The sequence below is a fragment of the Echinops telfairi genome, unplaced genomic scaffold (genome assembly GCF_000313985.2).
Source record: "Echinops telfairi isolate 266 unplaced genomic scaffold, ASM31398v2 ScPeMD7_18;HRSCAF=68, whole genome shotgun sequence".
Lineage (NCBI taxonomy): Eukaryota > Metazoa > Chordata > Mammalia > Afrosoricida > Tenrecidae > Echinops > Echinops telfairi.
Genome location: NW_022103915.1, coordinates 45,375,309 through 45,394,672, shown reverse-complemented (window position 1 = coordinate 45,394,672; position 19,364 = coordinate 45,375,309). Strand labels below are relative to the sequence as shown.

At 37.3% G+C, this 19,364-nt stretch overlaps 1 protein-coding gene across 2 annotated transcripts in view; it reads left to right on the top strand.

Moving 5' to 3' along the window:
- MNAT1 (MNAT1 component of CDK activating kinase) overlaps positions 1-19,364 on the top strand; it is a 203,010-nt gene that overhangs the window by 126,462 nt on the left and 57,184 nt on the right. For both annotated transcript variants that reach the window (XM_004698633.2, XM_045287823.1), the window contains exon 7: positions 17,287-17,408. In XM_004698633.2, the coding sequence (XP_004698690.1) occupies positions 17,287-17,408 (122 nt within the window). The remainder of the gene's footprint in view (positions 1-17,286; positions 17,409-19,364) is intronic.

Sequence of the window (19,364 nt, the reverse complement as noted above, 5' to 3'; positions counted from 1 at the left end):
GTCTAGCCAGATTTGTAAGGTAGAATTGGGATCACGATGTTGGGGGTAGGGGTGGTAGAGGAAGCATTTAGGAACTAGAGGAAAGTTGTATTTTCACCCTGTCTGTGTGACCTTTCTGAGAGGGACTGTCTAATTTTCTTACAGGGGGGTTTGGGTCTCCACTGCATCCATGCCCCTTCCCATGGATTTGGTTGTTTGTTTTTGAAGAAAAAGTGTTACATTTTAATGATCAAGGGTTGCAAGTATTACATTTCATTGATCAAGGTTAACTTTTTTTATAAAAGCATGTATATTGAAAATACTATAATTTAACAAAAACAGGTACCTTTTAATTTATGTTTAATACGTATGAATTCAAATACACTGTTAGATGCTTGGAAGTAGGCTTAGTTTTGGTAGTATACCTTTTCTATCAAGACTTCACAGTTCTTTAAATAAATGAACATTTATATTTGAGTGGATTCTGGCAGCATTGGATAGATTACTTGGTTTTCCATTTCTCTTCCTGTAAAATAGTCAAAATGATACCTCAAATAAATGTATAGTGCCAAGCATATAATAGGTGTTCAATGAATATTCTTTTGATCTTTGCATAGGACTATATTGCTAGTAATCACAATTTATATCCTTATGACTTTACTAAGAGACAGGTTATACCAAATTCCACGTGAAAGGGAAGACGTGTACTAAATAGTCCATACCATCCTGCATTTTAGAGTTTAGATCTAATTGGTAGTTTTGTGAGTGGTGGTAGATATACGTATATGTCTTTGTCAAAAGCAAGTGGGGATAACTAGGGTTTTTATAGTATTTGTTGCTTGCATTTAGGACATAAGAAAGGTAAAGCCAGTTGTAGCCTACTGTAGTTTTTTGCTCATTTCTACAGTGGGAATAGGACAACATTTACTTATTCTGTAATAAAATGTAATTAAATGATTGCAAAGCAGGAGATCTGTTGTGTAATATTCAGGTAGTAAGTGGAGCTCTGGTGGCATAGTGGTTATGCACTGGACTGCCAACTACAAGGTCAGCAGTTCAAAACCACCAGATGCTCTGAAGAAGTATGGGGCTTCCTCTTTCTGTTAAGAGTTGCAGTCTTGGAAACTCACTTAGGTGCAGCTCTACCTTGTCCTGTTGGGTTACTTTGAGTCGACATCAACTTAATAGCAGTGAGTTTTATTTTGTTTTTGGAGGGTAGCGTGGATTATTACAAAAGATTTCTTCATGCGTGAAATAAGCATTCTTAGTTTATACTAACTCCTATACTAATTACTGAAGGAAAAAGGTCTGAATAAGATATGATCTCTTTAATTAGATGTAATTTTAAAAAGTTCAGAGGACTACTAATCTTATGACATTTCTGTTTTACTTGCATAATAATATTAATTGTTATTGTTTTGAACCCTATCTAGAACAATTTTTATATTTTATCTTGTTGCAAAATTTATACTTATGTATAACTTGCTATTATTGTTGGTTAGTTGAAAGCTCAATTTTGATGCCAAGAATTATTTTTTGGAAGTTATTTTAGTCATTACTGAAAGTAAATGAGCTAAAATGTCAATACTGAAAGGTTGTTTTTAAAGTTTATGTTAAGTACATTTCCCCCTGAAATTAATACAGAATCTTTTAAGGAGTTAGGTTTTGCCTCACTAAATAGTCTCCTTGATGTTTTTCTTTTTTGATCTTTTTATAGAAGCAAATATGATGTGCTGGACACTATGTCCTCTTGGCAACAAATGTTAATTCAGTAGCAAGACAAGCATCAGAGAAAGAATGTAAAATGAATACTTTTCAACACTGCCTCATTTATCAATGCTGTAGGAAAAAAAATCTAGAACAACAAAACAAAGCAAAATAAACAAAGCTGTCTTTGAGGCCTGCCTTTCATTTAAGCTACTACTGTTATTTCACAACTTTCACTTTAATTGATAAAAATAATCATTAAGCTTGTCTAGTGTTTCTATTTCCTCAATTCCTATTTTTCTTTTACATTTTCATACTGTACTTCATGAATATGCTCTTGGCATTGAAATTTCTTTCTCTAGGTATACTTTTTCCCTCTATTTTGCTCCCAATTCAGCCTTCAGAACCTATCTCCCTGTCATTGCTTCCATGAAATTCAGTTGAATGAACATTAAAATGCCATATTGACTAGAGTCATGTTATATATACATTTAGCTCGTTTGAATTGAAGATGAAAACACCAAGACAGGGAAAAAACAGTGAAGAATTCCTCTCTTTTTCCCATAAAAAATCACTTTGAAACAAGAGTGATGATAAATGCAAGGCAAAGTACTTTAAAAAGAAGCAGCAATGTGTTTTTTAAAATCATTTTATTGGGGGCTCATACACCTCATCACAATTCATCCTTCCATCCATTTTGTCAAGCACATTTGTACATTTGATGCCATCATCATTCTCAAAACATTTTGTTTTCTACTTGAACCCTTGGTATAGCAGCAGTGTTTTAATGCTGAAAGAGAAATTGATGCACACACACGTAATAAAGAACATCGTCTATATCATTGACTTATCCCACTGATCGCGTTTATCTGGACTAGCAATGAATCGAGACTAAAGACTGTTACAGTCGGCAGGGGTGGGAGGGAATTGGAAGGAGAGACTCATTGGGTAGGCCAGGGAGTACTAGATTTCTCTTAATGGTGGTAGGATAATTTAGAAAAGTGTGGTGGTTACTATTGTACAACATGATGAACATAACGTCACTGAATTGTGTGTCTAAAAACTTTCTGTGTGCGGGGAGGAGATGAGCCAGTCAGGGTACAGTGTAGTAACGATGAAACATATAACTTTCCTCTAGTTCCTAAATGCTTCTCTCCCCACCCCCACCCCTACTATCATGATCCCAATTCTACCTTACAAATCTGACCAGAGAATGTACATTGGTACAGATAGGAACTGGAAACAGGGCGGATGATCCCTTCAGGACCAGTGGGGAGAGAGGTGATACTGAGTGGGTGGAGGGAGGGTGGGGTGAAAAGGGGAAACCGATTACAAGGATGTACATATAACCTCCACCCTGGGGGACGGACAACAGAAAAGTTGGTGAAGGGAGATGTCGGACAGTGTAAGATATGGCAAAATAATAATTTATAAATTATAAAAGGTTCATGAGGGAGGCGGAAGGGGGGAGGGAGGGGGAAAAATGAGCTGATGCCAGGGGCTTAAGTGGAGAGCAAATGAATGTGCTTTACACAGTTGATGTATGTATGGATTGTGATAAGACTTGTATGAGCCCCTAATAAAATGATTAAAAAATAAATAAATAAAAACTTTGCGTGTGATCATGAAGTGTCAGTGGGATCAGGTATCAGGCATCAAAGGCCCCGAACAAAAAAAAAACTCATATTAATGTGAATGAGGGGAGTATGGAGTGGAGACCCAAAGCCCATCTCTATACAATTGGACATCCCTTACAGAAGGGTCACAAGAAAGAGATGAGCCAGTGGTACAGTGTAACACCGATGAAACATACAACTTTCCTCTAGTTCTTTAGTGCATATCCCCCACTCCCCAGTGACCTCAATTTTACCTTACAAATATGGCTATACCAGAGCATGTACACTGTTACAGATAAGAGCTCATAACACCAGGAATCCAGGACAGATAAACACCTTAGGAACAATAATGAGAATAGAGATACCAGGAGGGTAAGGGTAAGCTCGGTGGAGAAAGGGGAAACGGATTACAATAATCTACATATAACTTATCCCTTCCCTGGGGGATAGACAACAGAAAAGTGGGTGAAGGGAGACAGTGGTAAGTGTAAGTCATAGGTGGTGGTGGTGAAATTTTATAAATCATCAAGGGTTCATGTGGGTGGGGGAACTGATACTAAGGGCTCAAGTAGGAAGAAAATGTTTTGAAAATGATGGTGGCAACATATGTACAAATGTGCTTGACACAATGGATGCATGCATGTATTGTGATAAGAGCTGTAAGAGTCCCCAATAAAATGATTTAAAAATGTTTTGTTATACCACAATAAGCATTACAAAAACTTGTCAGATGGAATAGGCAAAACAGAGGAACCTGGTTTCTTGATGGTACCATCTAGTGCTATGCTTCATGGACTTTCTTTTGGAGCTATAAATATGCTCTGATCTGTTGTTTATGGGGTCTCCATGAGTTGGAACTGACTCACTGGCACCTAGCAATAAAAAACAACTACGTCATACTACTGTTAGGAGAGAGAGAAAAACAAAAAATGTGTCCAGAAATAGAGGGGTTTTCCATGGGTTGTTTTGACCAGTGAAGAGTTCTGGTTGCACAATGGTTAAGTGCTCAGCTACTAACAAAAACCTGTTAGTCTTTGTGTAAAACATTACAGTCTTGTGACAGAGAGAAATACTGCTATATATACAACCCCCCAACAGTAGTCCACGAGCAGACATGTAGGCTGAGTTGATGTTGGAGGAAGAGTAGGAGTATACTCTATGGATATGTATAATTTTGACAAATGCTATTTTGCATGGGTATTTACCTGTGTTTCAAATGTACCTACAAATATGGTGGAGCATACAAAGGGCAAAATTATGAAAACTTGTTAGACATAACCCAGTGCTTTGATGGCATGGCTTGCTGGCCCTGCGGTGAAGGAACATAAACTCAGGGAATACCTAGGTCAGTGGGCACAACTTAATCCACAAAGACAATGTTATATATATATTTTACTTTGGTGGCTAGTGACTGGTGCCTTATAATCTAAGGAGAAGCTATCTAAGAGGCAACTATTGGTCTCTTCCCATATAAAGGAAAGGAGAACAAAGAGAATCTAATAGACATGGAAATAACCCAGTGGAGTAGTGGACTGTGCTAATATCAGTTTCCATGACCCTGAGACTTAAAGAACTAGATGGTGCCCAGCTACCACACAACTGCTTTGAAATAGATTACATTATAAAGTCCTGGATAGAGTGGGAGAAATTAACTAAAAATCATAAAAGACCAGGTTTATTGATCAGATAAACACTGGTGGAATGCTCAAGCCTATGGCCTCTAGGCACTCTTAAGTTCCAGAACTGACTAACCCCTTGCATCAATAAAACTTGGGGGTATGTACAATTTAGAATAATCAACCAATTGAAATCAAAAGGGTGACATTTGCCAAAGGACAATATTCAGAAGGGTTATCAAAGCAGGAGTAATGAAAACAGGAAATTCAGGAAGTGGGATAAGTGATGGTCTGTCGAACATCCCCAACTCTTGTCTGTCAGTTTGTGGTACTGTAGTGGACTGTGTGTTGCTGTGATAGTGAAAGCTATGTCATTGGTATTTTAAATACCGGCGGGGTCACTCAGAGTAACAGTATTAGGCAGAACTTCCAGACTAGAACAGACTATGAGAACAAATGGCTGTCCACATGAGAGGAATTAGCCTCTGAAAATTTCTTTGTATAGCACCAAAACATTGTCAGTTGCTCAGAACTTAAAGAACAGAAGCAGAATATTTATTGTCAGAGATAGTGCCAGAAGATGAGCCATGCAGATTGGCAGTCACTCAAAAAATGACTGAGGAAGAATTGTCATCTCAAAGTAGAGCTGACCATAATGGCGTGGATGGAGTAAAGCCTATGAGAGCAGAAAGCGTTGAGGCCTTTATTTGCTGAGGGGCAAGATTCAAATGGAGAAGACGCAGCTGAAAACATCAATTAACTGGAACTGGGAAAATACAAAAATGGATCTAGGTAATTTGGAAGTCCTTAAAATCAATATTCTAGATGTAAATGAGCTGAAATGGACTGCTATTGGCTGCTTTGAATCAGAAAATCATCTGGTTTACCATTCCAGGAACGAAGTAATCACGAAGAATGTGATTGCAGTCATCATCAGCATGTACATTTCAAGATCGGTCTTGAAGTACAGTGCTATCTGTGGTAGGATAATGTCTATTCACATACAAGGAAAACCAATCAATACGACTTATTCAAAGATGCACCAACCACCAATGCTAATGATGCAGAAGCAGAATTCTACTGATGTCTGAAGTCAGAAATTGATCAAGCATGCAATCAAGATGCCTTGATAATAAGTGACAATTGGAATGTAAAAGTAGGAAATATGGGGATGGGGCAGTGGTTGGAAAATATGGTCTTAGTGATAGAAACAAAGCAAGACCAATGATGTGTTCATTGCAAATGCTTTTTTTCCAGCAATACAAAACGTGGACTTATTCAAATGAAGTACACAGAATCAAATGGACTACATCTGTGGGAAGAGTTGATAGAGAAGCTCAATACCAGCAGCTAAAACTAGGCCAAGGAATGACTGTGGAACAGATCATCAGTTAAGTTAAGTTCAGGTTGAAGTTGAAGAAAATTAATACAAATGTACAAGAGCCAACATACACAACCTTGAGTATATCCCACCTGCATTTTGTGAACATTTCAAGACACGTTATGTATTAACACTAATGACATAAGACCTGATGTGGTATGACATCAAGAATATTGTACAGGAAGGAATAAAACGTTATTAAAAAGTTATGGAAGAAATGATTAATTACATCAAAGCGCTAAACAAAATTTCAAAGGGAAGCTCGAGAAGACAAAATAAAATATTACAATGAAATGTGTAGGGACCTAGAGTTATAAAACTGAAAAGGAAGAGCATGCTCAGCATATCTGAAACTGAAAGAACTCAAGGAAAAAAAAATCAAACCTAGAGTTGCTGTCCTGTACAAAGTACAGCCAGAGTCCTCCTTCGAGACAAGGATGGCAAGACTTCATCTGACATACTTTGGCTATGTTGTCAGGAGAGACCAGTTCCTGGAAGAGGTCATCATGCTTGGTAACGCAGAGGGCCAGTGAAACAGAGGAAGGCTTTCCACGAGATGGATTGACAATTGCTGAGACAATGGGCTCAAGCATAGGAAGAATTGGGAGGACGGCCCAGGACCCAGCTGGTTTCGTTCTGGTGTACATGGGGTCGCTAGGGGTTGGAACTGGCTTGATGGCACATAATAAAAACAACATGTATCCTTTCACCTCACTTGTTCAATCCATCTGCTTAGCAAATAACTCAAAAAGCTGGATTATATAGAGATGAGTGAGACAACAGGATTGGAGGTACGCTTATTAACAACCTGTAATATCCAGATAATACAACCTTCGCTTGCTGAAAGTGAACTTAAACCATTTACTGAGGAAGATCAAACACTACAGCCTTCAGCGTGGATTATACCTAACAAAAAGAAAGCAAAAATCTTCACACCTGGGCCAATAAGCAACATCTTCATAAATGGAGAGAATATTGAAGAAGTTTTCAAGAATTTTTCATTTCACTTGAATCTACACTCAATGCCTATAGGTGCAGCAGTCAGAAAATTAAACAATGTATTTCATTAGGAAATCTAGAAATGACGTTTTAAAAGTGTTAAAAAGAAAAGATATCACTTCAGGCTGAGGTAGGTCTAACCCAAGCCTTGTATTTTGTATACATGTGAAAGCTACACTATGAATAAAGGAAACTGAAAATTAATTCATGCTTTTTGATTATGGTATTGACAAAGAATATTGACTATACCATGAAGTACGAGAAGAACATACAAATCTGTCTTGCAAGAAGTGGCTGGAATCTCCTTAGAATTGATGACCGCAAGGCTTTGTCTGATGTACTTTGGGCATGTTAACAGGTGGGAGCAATCCTTGGAAAACAATCTCATGCATGTTAAGTAGCTAGTCTGAGAAAAGAGTAAGACCCTGGAACAGCGGTTCTCAACCTGTGGGTCCCGACCCCTTTGGGGGTCAAACGACCCTTTCATAGTAGTGGCAACATGACAGTTATGAAGTAGCAACGAAAATAATTTTATGGTTGGCGGGGGGTCATCACAACATGAAGAACTGCATTAAAGGGTTGCGGCATGAGGAAGGTGGAGAACCACTGCCCTAGAATGAGCTGGATTTGTTCAGTGTATGCAAAAATGGGCAGAAACATAGCCATGAGTGTATGGTAGAGACAGGACCAGGCAGTGTTTCCTTCTGCTGCGGACGGCTGCCATGAGTTGGACGCACTTCAAGGTGATTGACTGCATGAACTATCTTTATGGAGACCGATGGTCATATCCTTTCCTACAGAGTGACTGGTCTGTTTGAGTCTCTAGCATCTAAGCACTGAACTACTGTGCCACCAACAAAATAAAAACCAAACCCACTGCATTTGAGTTGATTTTGACTCACAGTTTCGAAGGCTGTATATCTTAACAGGACCGATAGCTTAATTTCTCTCCCTGCAGAACACCTAGTGGGTTTGAACCCCTGTTGTTCAGAGCACCACCAACACTCCTTACTGGGACCCCAGTGTTCCTTAAATGACTATTGGGAACTATACTTTAAAGGCTAACACACGTTCTTCAGAACTGCTGCATGAGTGTAAGTCAGTGTTGTTGTTAGGTGCCATGGAGTTGATTGTAAATAGCTGTGTACAACAGAACCAAACATTGCCTGGTCCTGTGCCTCCCTCACGATCATTGCTGTTTCTCCCCATTGTAGCAGCCACTGTGTCAATCTGTTTTCGCTTTCACACTTTGAAGAGGTCTTTTGCAGTAAAATTTTCCAAACACAATGTGTCCTTTGGTTTTTCATTTGTTGCTTCCATGGGTATGTGCTGTATAGGGCAGTAAATTATTTAATATGACCCTTGTAACCCTATTTTTGGTAACTCCCCCTAATATCTTTTTTTCTGATGGGTCTATGTAAGAGAAAGAGTGATAGGATATTATGAATCAATCGTGGGTGATTTTTAACAGGTTAATTGTGATTGTTACAACATAGAAATCAAATGATGGAATTGGCCAGTTTTGTAATCCTGCTGGATTTAAAATGAAGCAGAAGGGAGAGTCCCACTGCTGTCAGTAAAAAAGAGCCAGGGGTGGAACACATCCTTTGGACTCTTGGTGCCTGCACACGGAACCTCCTTGATCCGAGGACAGAAAATACGACACCAGAGAAACACCAGAGAAGTGACAGCAGCACAGCCAGAACGTAGTACAGTGTGCTTTGTTCCCGACTCATGGAGCAAATACAGCCAAGTGCTTTGAGGCAGGAGGCTTGATTGCTGAGTGGGATGTTTCTAGACTTTTAATTGGGGGAAATTGGTTTGCTGACCCATGGCGCTAGTGCCAAGTGCCTTCAGGTGAAGTGTAGCGCCCAGTGGGCTTTTCCAACAGAGCTAGAGGACCTTAAGAGCTGTGTTTATGACTGAGAAGATTGTGTCCTGACTCTTTATTCTTGAGCATTTCTTACCATAAATTGTAACCTGTTAGCTTCCCCAATCTCATAATGTGAGTATGATTTGTGAGCTCTGTGTGACTGTTGCAACAATTTATCAAACCCATTTAAATTGGATACCCAAAATTGGGGGCGATAAAGGCATGAAGTGGCTGGCTTACAAACTTTCATAGGTAGGGGGAAAATTCACAGGATTATAGGGTTAAGGTATAGGTGTTACTTAATTGCAATTGTGAAACTAAGAATTATGTACAGGTGCCAGGTTTGCAAGGGGTGGATTGAGTTAGTTAATTGTGCCAACCTGGCCTATAATCACATGTGGGGCTAATTGAAGGGCGGAGGGATAAATGGGTGGTGAGCTTCACCTTTCTAGTTGTCGGGTCTCTTGCTTTGTGATGATCGCACCAGGGTGCAGCTGCCTTAGCAGTTCCCTGCTTCAGCGTTTAAGATTGACTTCATACAAGACATCCCCAAGGAGAAGCCACATGGACCTATCCCGATGCAGCCCTGGGTGCTGGAGCAGCCATGTGGAGACCCCTGCTAGTGCTGAGATGCTTGTTCATTCACTGACTCAGCTTTCCTCCTGCAGTCGGCATCATTGCCTCTGTTTTGTGAGGTGGAGGACTTTGGACTGGTGTTGGGTTGATGGGTTAATGTTGGACTTGTGCAGCATTGAGTTGAGATGTTTTCGTGATGCACACTTTCTTTACATAAAACTCTCTTGTACATGAGTTGCTGTGGATTTGTTTCTCTAAAGTACCTAGACTAATACACCATCTGAGAAATAGTGCTGCAGGAGGGATGGTTGGTGCCAGAAGAGGGTCAAGGTATGTCTAACTTCCTCTTGTAGGAATTGTCCTTGAGCTGATGTGATGGTGATTTGCCTTCTTCCCTCTTGTGAAGTCAGAGGAGATCTGGTGCTGCCACCACTGTCACATTTCTTACACTGTGGATCCTACTAAGATGGAATCCCAGATGACTTTAATCTTTTAAATTTTCAGCAATGCTTATTGGTCCATGTGTGAGGAATAACCCCGACCCCTCGCCTTTTTCATTATATTGGGACTCGAACAACTCTTATCACAATCCATACATATCCACTGTGTCACGCACATTTTTATATATGTTTCCATCGTCATTCTCAAAACATTTGCTTTCTAGTTGAGCCCTTGGTAACTACTGATATTTTAGTAGTCCTGGTGATGTAGTAGGTTATGCATTGAAGTGCTAACTGCAAGGTCAATGGTTTGAACCCACCAACCTCTCTGATGGAGAAAGAGGAGGCTATCTGCTCTAGTAAAGATTTAAAGTCCTGGAAACCCAGAAGAGCAGTCTACTCTGTCCTATAGCATTGCTATGAGTTGGAATTGACTTGATGGCCCTGGGTGGCCAGTACTTTATGAATGAAAAACTTTTGTTAGCAACATCATATACTGACTGGTACAGAACTATATTTTTATTTTTAGTGTTGGTTTTTTTTTTGGCTTCCTTATTCAATGTCCAACTTTCTTTCTTTTTTAAAATTTTAATCATTTTATTAGGGGCTCATACAACTATTTCAACAGTGTATCTTCAGATGCTTACAAATAGACTCCGTTGCTGTTATTTTTAGTAGAGCAGGTTTTATTTGACAAGGTTATTCTTGATGGTTTGGTGTATCATAATTTGTTTTTCTTTTACATGATGACAAGAGGTTTTAAAAAAGTTGTTTTGTTGAGTAAATCATCTCTTAATGAATTTTTCAGAAGCCTAGGTCATATTGTTCATTTGGAAATTCAACCCCCATACTTTATTTTATTATTATATTTAACCCCCTATATTTTAGTTAGTTCAAAAAATGGATTTATGCCTTTTCATGGCATAAAATAAGCAATGGCAATATTTGGAGTGTATACATTATCTGACAGATAAAACTGTTTCATTATAAGCTAAAATTTTAAATTAGCCTTCAAATGTTCTAAGTGAGAAAAATTGAACACTACATTTCAGCCAATTACTTCGGAATTCAACTTTATATAACCATCTTTATCAACATTTACATTGTTCTTCAAATGTAAGAGGAAGGCTTCAAAAAGTTCATGGCAAAATTTCATTATCTTTAAATTCCATTTTTCCACTAAGTTTCTGAAGCCCCCTCTTAGATTTTTTTCTATATGGAAATGTGCTGGATTTTAGACCAGTCTTTGTACATATGCTTATATTTTTGACTTGCAAATGATTGAAATATAATCTAGGACTCTTAAGAAGAACTACAGCTTTCATTTTGTTATATTCCATGAGAGTAAAATAATCAATTGTTGGACATCCCCTTGCAGAAGGGTCACGGGGAGGAGAAGAGCTAGTCAGGGTGCAGTGTAGCAGTGATGAAACCTACAATTTTCCTCTAGTTCTTGAATGCTTCCTGACCAACAACACCATGATCCCAATTCAACCTTACAAATACGGCTAAACCAGAGGATAGACACTGGTACAGATAAGAGCCAGAAACACACTGAATCCCGGACAGATGATCCCTTCAGGACTAGTGGTGAGAGTGGCGATACCAGGAAGGTGGAGGGAAGGTGAGGGAGAAAGGGGGAACCGATTACAAGGATCTACATATAATTTCCTCCCTGGGGGATGGACAGTGGAGAAGTGGGTGAAGGGAGATGTTGGATGGTGTAAGACATGACAAAATAATTATAATTTATAAATTATCAAGGCTTCATGGGGAAGAGGGGAGTGGGGAGGGAGGGGAAAAATGAGGAGCTGATACCAAGGTCTCAAGTAGAAAGCAAACGTTTCGGGAATGATGAGGGAAACAAATGTACAAAAGTGCTTGACCCAATGGATGTGTGTGTGGATTGTGATAAGAGTTGTACAAGCCCCCAATAAAATGATTTAATTATTTAAAAAATATCAATTGTACTATTGGATGGATGTACAATTTACATACCTAGTACTTAAGGTTATATGCTTGTCTGTGGCTGTTCTCTACATTTCACCTTCAAAGCCTCATTATTTTATTTATTTGCTTATTTTTACTTGTATGACAATATCAGCAATGAAAAGATTCTCAGTTTTATGTTGTACTTCAGAAGAACATAAACATTTACTTGAATTATTCAATTTGGGTGTTTTTCAAGACCAAGTACCAGAGTCTCACTCTTCTTGTAATGCAGTCATTTATTTAATATGGCTCTTCTAGCTATAGATTTTGTTACTTCCACCAAATGTCCTTTGTTTCCTAATGCATCTGAATAAAAAGGTGAGGGAAGGTGAGGTTTGCAGTATGATTCAGCTGTGAGTGTTAACAGGATTAATTGTGATTGCCATCTTGCTAGGTGTAAAATCAGCCATGTCAGAAGAGGATTGGTTGGTGGTGGTGTCTCACTGCCAGCAATAGAACAGATAGGATCAAAGAACTGAAAGATTTTCTTTGTTAAGGAGGAGTGCTTCTTTCTCAGAGATAGTGAACAAGGAGGTAAGGATGGAGAGAGTTGAACTAGTTCCTGCTACTTATATATTTCTGGATCTTTGTAAAGTGTTATGAGTTTGCTGAGATCACCAAGAAATCAGAAAATGAGGGGCTTGTGGTTAGGGTGCATAGAGGTCAAAGAATGTTGAGTGGAAGTCTAGGATTTAGTGTTGAGCGATAGTAGAGAAATTCAATATCAGCAACCAAAATGAGACCAATGGTTGACTGTGGCAAAGATAATCAGTTCTCATATGTAAGTTCAGGTTGAAGCTGAAGAAAATGAAAACAAGTTCATGGGAGCCAAAATATGACCTTGAGTATATTTCACTTGAAGTTTTAGAAAAATCTAAAGAGCACATTTGACTACTAATTGAACACTAATGACAGAAGATTTGAAGAGCTGGAGGATGCAGTCAAGCACATCATACATATGAGTATGAGAAGAAAATGTTCTGAAATTGATTGTGGCAATGATTGCACAATCCTTAATATGATTGAATGATTAAATTATATGATCTGTGAATTATATGTCAAAACTATTTTTAAAAGAGCAGGGGAAGGTTGGGGGTGAAAGGGGGAACCGATCACAATGATCTACCTTTAACCCCCCTCCCAGGGGAATGGACAACAGAAAAGTGGGTAAAGGGAGACATTGGGCAGTGTAAGACATGAAAAAACAATAATTTATAAATTATCAAGGGTTCATGAGGGAGGGGAAATATGAGAAGCTGATACCAAGGGCTCAAGTAGAAAGAAAATATTTTGAAAATGATGATGGCAACAAATGTACAAATGTGCTTGATACAATGGATGTATGTATGGATTGTGATAAGAGTTGTACGAGCCCCTAATAAAATGATTAATAATAAAAAAACATTATAATGAAAAAAAAAAGTCATTGAAAAAACAGGAAAGAAAGGATTGAAGTTGATGTCAGAAGAGACTTTGAAACTTGTGCCTAATTGTAGAGTAGCTATAAAGCAAATGGAAGAAACGAAATAAAAGAGCTGCACAAAACAGTCTCAAAGGGAAGCTCAACAACACAAAGTAAAGTTTTATAACGAAATGTGCAAAGACTTAGTGTTAGAAAGCTAAAAAAGAAAAAACACTCAGCATGCCCTACACAGAAAGAACTGATGAAATATTCAAGCCCTGATTTGCAATATTAAAAGATTCTATGGGAAAAATCATGAACATTGCAGGAAGCATCAAAAGAAGATGGAAGGAACACACAGAGTCACTGTACCAAACAGAACTGGTCAATATTCAGCCATGTCAAGAGGTAGCATATGGTCAAGACCAATGGTATTGAAGGAAGAAGGCCAATCTGCACTGAGCATTAGTCAAAAACAAGCCTCCATGAATTGACAGAATACACATTGAAACATTTCACTATGTTCAATATGTTCAATGTTTCATCTATGTCAAGAAATTTGGAAAACAGCTGCCTGGCTGGAAGAGATCCATATTTGTACCCATTCTAGAGAAGAATTACCTATGAGAATACAAAAATTATCCAATAATATCATCTGCAAATAAAATTTTGCTGAAGATCATTCAACAATGGTTCCCAACAATGAGTTACCAGAAATTCAGGCTGAATTCAGTAGAGGACATGGAATAAGGGATATCATTGCTGATGTCAGATGGATCTTGGCTGAAAGCAGAGAATACCAGAAAGATGTTTATTTGTATTTATTGACTATTCAAAAGCATTTGATAGGAGGGAAAGGGGAGCTCTGGAGTAAATAAGGAAGGCGGGAAGGGGGAGGGAGCACAGGAGCTGATTCTGATTGCACAGCTCATTTGGGGAGTGAATCAACCACCGGGGAGAGAATGCTCTAGGTTGGATGGGGTGGTGATTGTACAATTCCACCTTGATATGTTTGAACGATTGAAGTATTCAGTTATATGATATGTAAATTATGTGCCAATAAAACTTGGGGAAACAATAAAAATGAAAAGCGTTTTTTTTTAATTAATCAATTTATTGGGGCTCATACAATTCATCACAATACATAGATCAATTGTGTAAAGCACATCTATACATTTGTTGCCCTCATCATTCCCAAAATTCTCTTGCCTCTTGGGTTCCCGGAATCCGCTCATTTTCCTTCCCCCCCACCTTCCCTTCCTCCTCCCCTTTCCCCCATGCACCCTTAATAATTTATAAATTATTTTTGTATCTTACTGAAAAGCGTTTTAACTGTGAAAAAGTATTTGACTGTGTGGATTATAACCAGCTATGGATAACTTTGGGAAGACAAGAAGTCCAGAATACTTGATTGTGCTCATATGGAACCGACACATGAATCAAGAGGCAGTATTTTGAACAGAATGCATGGTTGAACATGGTTTAAAATCAAGACAGAAATGTGACAGTGTATCTTCTTACTAGATTTACTCAATCTGTATGCTAAGCAAATAATCTGGGAAACTGAACTATAAAGAAGAACTCAAGATCAGGATTAGAGGAAGTCTCATTAACAGCCTGCAATATGTAGGTGACACAACCTTGTTTGATGAAAGTAAGGAGGCCTTGAAGAATCTATGATGAAGAACAAGGATTACAACTTTCAGTATGGGTTACAATTTAATGTGAAGAAAACCAAAATCCTCACAACTGCACTAAGAGGTAACATCATGATAAATGGAAAGCAGTTTGAAATTGTCAGGGACATCATCTTGCTTGGATACACAACCAGTGCTCATGGAAGCATCAGCCAAGACATCAGAAGGTATACTGCATTGGATAGATCTGCTGTACAAGACCTCTTTAAAGTGTTGAAAAGCAAGGTTACTTTGACCAAGCCATGGTATTTTCAGTTACCTCATACGCACGTGGGATATTAAATAAGCAGACTGAAGAAGAATCGATGCACTTGGATTGTGGTGCTGGCATGAACTGCCAAAAGAACAAGCAAATCTGTCTGGAAGAAGTACTGACAGAATGCTTGTTAGAGGCAAGGGTGAGGAGACATCACTTTACATACTTTGGACTTGTTTTCAGGAGAGAGCAATCCCTGGAGCAGGACATCCAGCGTGGTGAAGTAGTGGGACAGTGAAAAAGACGAAGGCCCTTAATGAGACGGACTGACAGTGGCTGCAACAATGACTCAGGCATAACTATGTGAGGATGGAGCGGGATTGAGTAGTGTTTTGTTTTCTTGCTCATATAGTTCCTGTGCGTCAGAACTGACTCCACAGCACTTAACAATGACAGGAATTTAGTGCTTTAATAGAATTTAGAATTCAGAGGTTTAGAAGACAAATAATTTTGTAGGTATTAAAGTTCAGTTTTTTGCTGTGAGATTTTTTAAAAGTGTAGGTGAACATCTTAAACAGGAAAGAATGAAATACTCTTGAGGTCATAGTGTAGTGATGTGCTAATAAGATGACTAGTATAGAGGTAGGATAATGTTACAAGGAATTAAACCCCTTTAAGAGAAAAACTATGAGTCAGATGCAAACATCTTGCTTCTCAGTTTGTTAAAATTGCACTTTACAATTTTAAGTCACAGTTTTTATTTTTTCAAATAAAAGATATCAAATGTAAAAATATCTTATTTAGTATTTTGGGGGTAAACTAAAGAAAAATTAAAGAAAAGCACGTTAATTATGAAGTATACAAGTTATAGAATTAGTAACTTTATTACAGATTTATTAAAAAATGTTTTAAAAATCCAAGAAAAAGAATAAGATTAGGACTAGAATCAAGAAATATTGCTTACTGTATTTTCACATTTAATGTGCCCACTCATAAAACACCCATCACATCATAGGAAACTTAAGTGTGAAGGGGTTGAAAAGGTGAAAAAACTGTATAATGTGTATTATTTGTATAAAACAGTTTATTTTTAAAAAAGGAGATTATTCAAAACTATGTATTTCCTGTTCAGATATATGGTAAATTTGTAAATCTTAATGTAATGGTGCTACACGATGGTTTGGCATTTGAATTTGAATCCTATAGTCTAGTGTGGTCTTCTGATTCATTTATTATAAATAATTCTTTCTTTCCAGGAAATAGCTAAATGTCTTTGTTCAGTTTATCAGATTTTATCATAAAACTTTATGCTTGTATTTGCATGCATATTATTAACATGTATGCATTTTGTAAGTAAGTTTGATCTCACTATAAATATCAGTATATATTTATCTGGCAAAGTTTTGCAGAGAATAATTTTATTAGCTTCTCCTTATAGCTTATAATAGAACACTGATTAAAATTTCAAAGTTGTATAATAAAAATAGGAAAATGTGAGATTGGATATTGCTTATTTATTTTTCTCAGTTCTATCATTCACATTGAACAAGTATGTAAGCTATATTTGAATTTAATGATGATTTGGTTTTCCAACATTTACTGTATCTCAATAATTATATGCTAGTTATATCATATAGGTCTCAGTAATGTAGTGCATGATACCCATGGAATAGTGGATGAAACTAATAATCATTTTACTGTGAGTGAAGTATTACTGTGAAGAAAACATGAAGTCTATCTTTAAAACAACTATGATATATATTAATTTCAAAATGATAATAAAATGAAAGTTTCCTTAATTTTTTTTAATAGGGTCAACAGATTTCACTAGCACCTGTACAAAAGCTTGAAGAAGCTCTATATGAATATCAACCACTGCAAATAGAGTCGTGTGGGCCACATGTTCCTGAGCTCGAGATGTTAGGAAGACTTGGGTAAGTGTCCCCCAAAACTTCACATTGAGGAACTAACGTTTAGGGATTTATTTTCACTCTTATTAATTAGCGCTAACATTCTTAATGTTGTCAGTGTAAAAACTTTAGTGTTTCTTAACAAATCAACAGTATTTAATACAATGTTAAATTTTAGTACATTAATTTTTCTATGGATGGTCTTGCTAGGTCTCTTGAGATTGAGACTTGATTACATTAGTTTCCCTTTAAGGTTGTCCTTGGCAGCCCAGTACACTGGGCTGTTCATTTTTAGCTCACCATATATTTCTTAGAAATTGGGACTTAATGTAGTCTATAATAAGCCAGTAAAAATATAAGAGCTGGGCTCCCTGCCATGAAAAAAAAGTAGATTTGCTCACTGTTTGCTGTCTACAGTGAAACACTAATGAGAAACGAACCGTATTTTTTCAAAAGTTATAATGTATGTCTGGCCTTGTGGCTTAATAAGCATAATGTATGTACCTTCTCAATCTGGGTTCTTTAGAAGAACAAAACCAGTGAAGTGTGTACATAAATATATAGGGAGATTTTACTTTAAGAAAATGACTCACAGACAAATCCCAGATCTGTGGGTTAGGTGGCAGGCTGACTAATCTGTAGTTTACATGGCAGGCTGGAGGCTTCTGCTGGCTCATTGGATTGAAATCTTTAAGTCAGATGGAAGGCTGAAGACTTTTTTAGTCTTAGAGCCCAAGAACTAGAGGTCAGAGCATCCATTTATATATGGTAGAGATAGGCTACCACACTTCCAAGGAAACTCCTCTTTTAACTAATTTTATCAGATCACATCATGAACCTGATTAAATTCCAGAAGAGCAATTTCAGTCAAATGTCTGCCAAACCACTGGGAATCATAGTCTCGACAAGTGACACATAACACTAACTATCACCGTGTTTCATGTGGAAATGAACCTGTGACCATGGCTTTTGTGACTGATGTAGATGGCCGTAGCCAGTTTCAGTAGAACAAGTAGATATTTGAAAAGGATATGCACAGGCTTTGTTGAATGCTGCAGATCATTTCTTGGTTCTGGTTTCTCAACCTTAACTACTGAATAAAAGGCAACCCATAAAACTGGTTTCTCATCAAAAGAAAATAGTATAAGTAATATAAATTGAAAATAAAATGTACAATGAATGTAAGTTTTTAAAATTGAAGATTAAAATAAAAAAGATCCCAATAGCCTAACTAAGAAAGAGGAAACAAATAATAAAACATTCATCTTTAAAACCAAAATATAGAACGTGATGTGTAATATTTTACATACGAATAAAACTCTGTGTTAAGATTACTGTAACATGGTAGATAATTTAATTCTCTGCTCTTGGGTATTTTGTCAATTTTTCTTTAGTTCTTATAAAAAACGCATTAGATCAAGCATGGACATTGCCATGCACAATAATAGTGCAAGGTGAGTTTATAACACATGCAGAAGTAAAATGTATATGGATGGAAATAATATCAAAAAGAACAGGCAGAGAGCAAAGGAAGTATGTGATTTAATGTTTTTTATAGTACATGTGAATTAGTATAATGTTACTTAGAGGTAGGTGAATTAAAGAACTATAATATATACTGTGAAGCAAATTCTAAAAAATATATAAAACAAAGAGTATAGCCAATAAGCTAGTAGCAGAGAAAAAATAGGATAATAAAAAATATAACTCATGAAAAAGAAGGCAAGAAGAGAAGTGAAGGAAAAATAAATGGGACCATTGAAAACCTCGGAAGCTGGTAGATTTAATCTTAGCTACACCAATAATTAGATTAAATATAACTGTTCTAAACAAGCATTGTGCAATAGGCCTTTCTGTAATGATGAAAATGTTTGATATTTGTGTTGTTCAATATGTAGCCACTCTTGTATTCGGAGCACTTAAAATGAACCTGTGCAAAAGAAGAACGGAGATTTTATATTTTATTTAGCTCAATTTAAG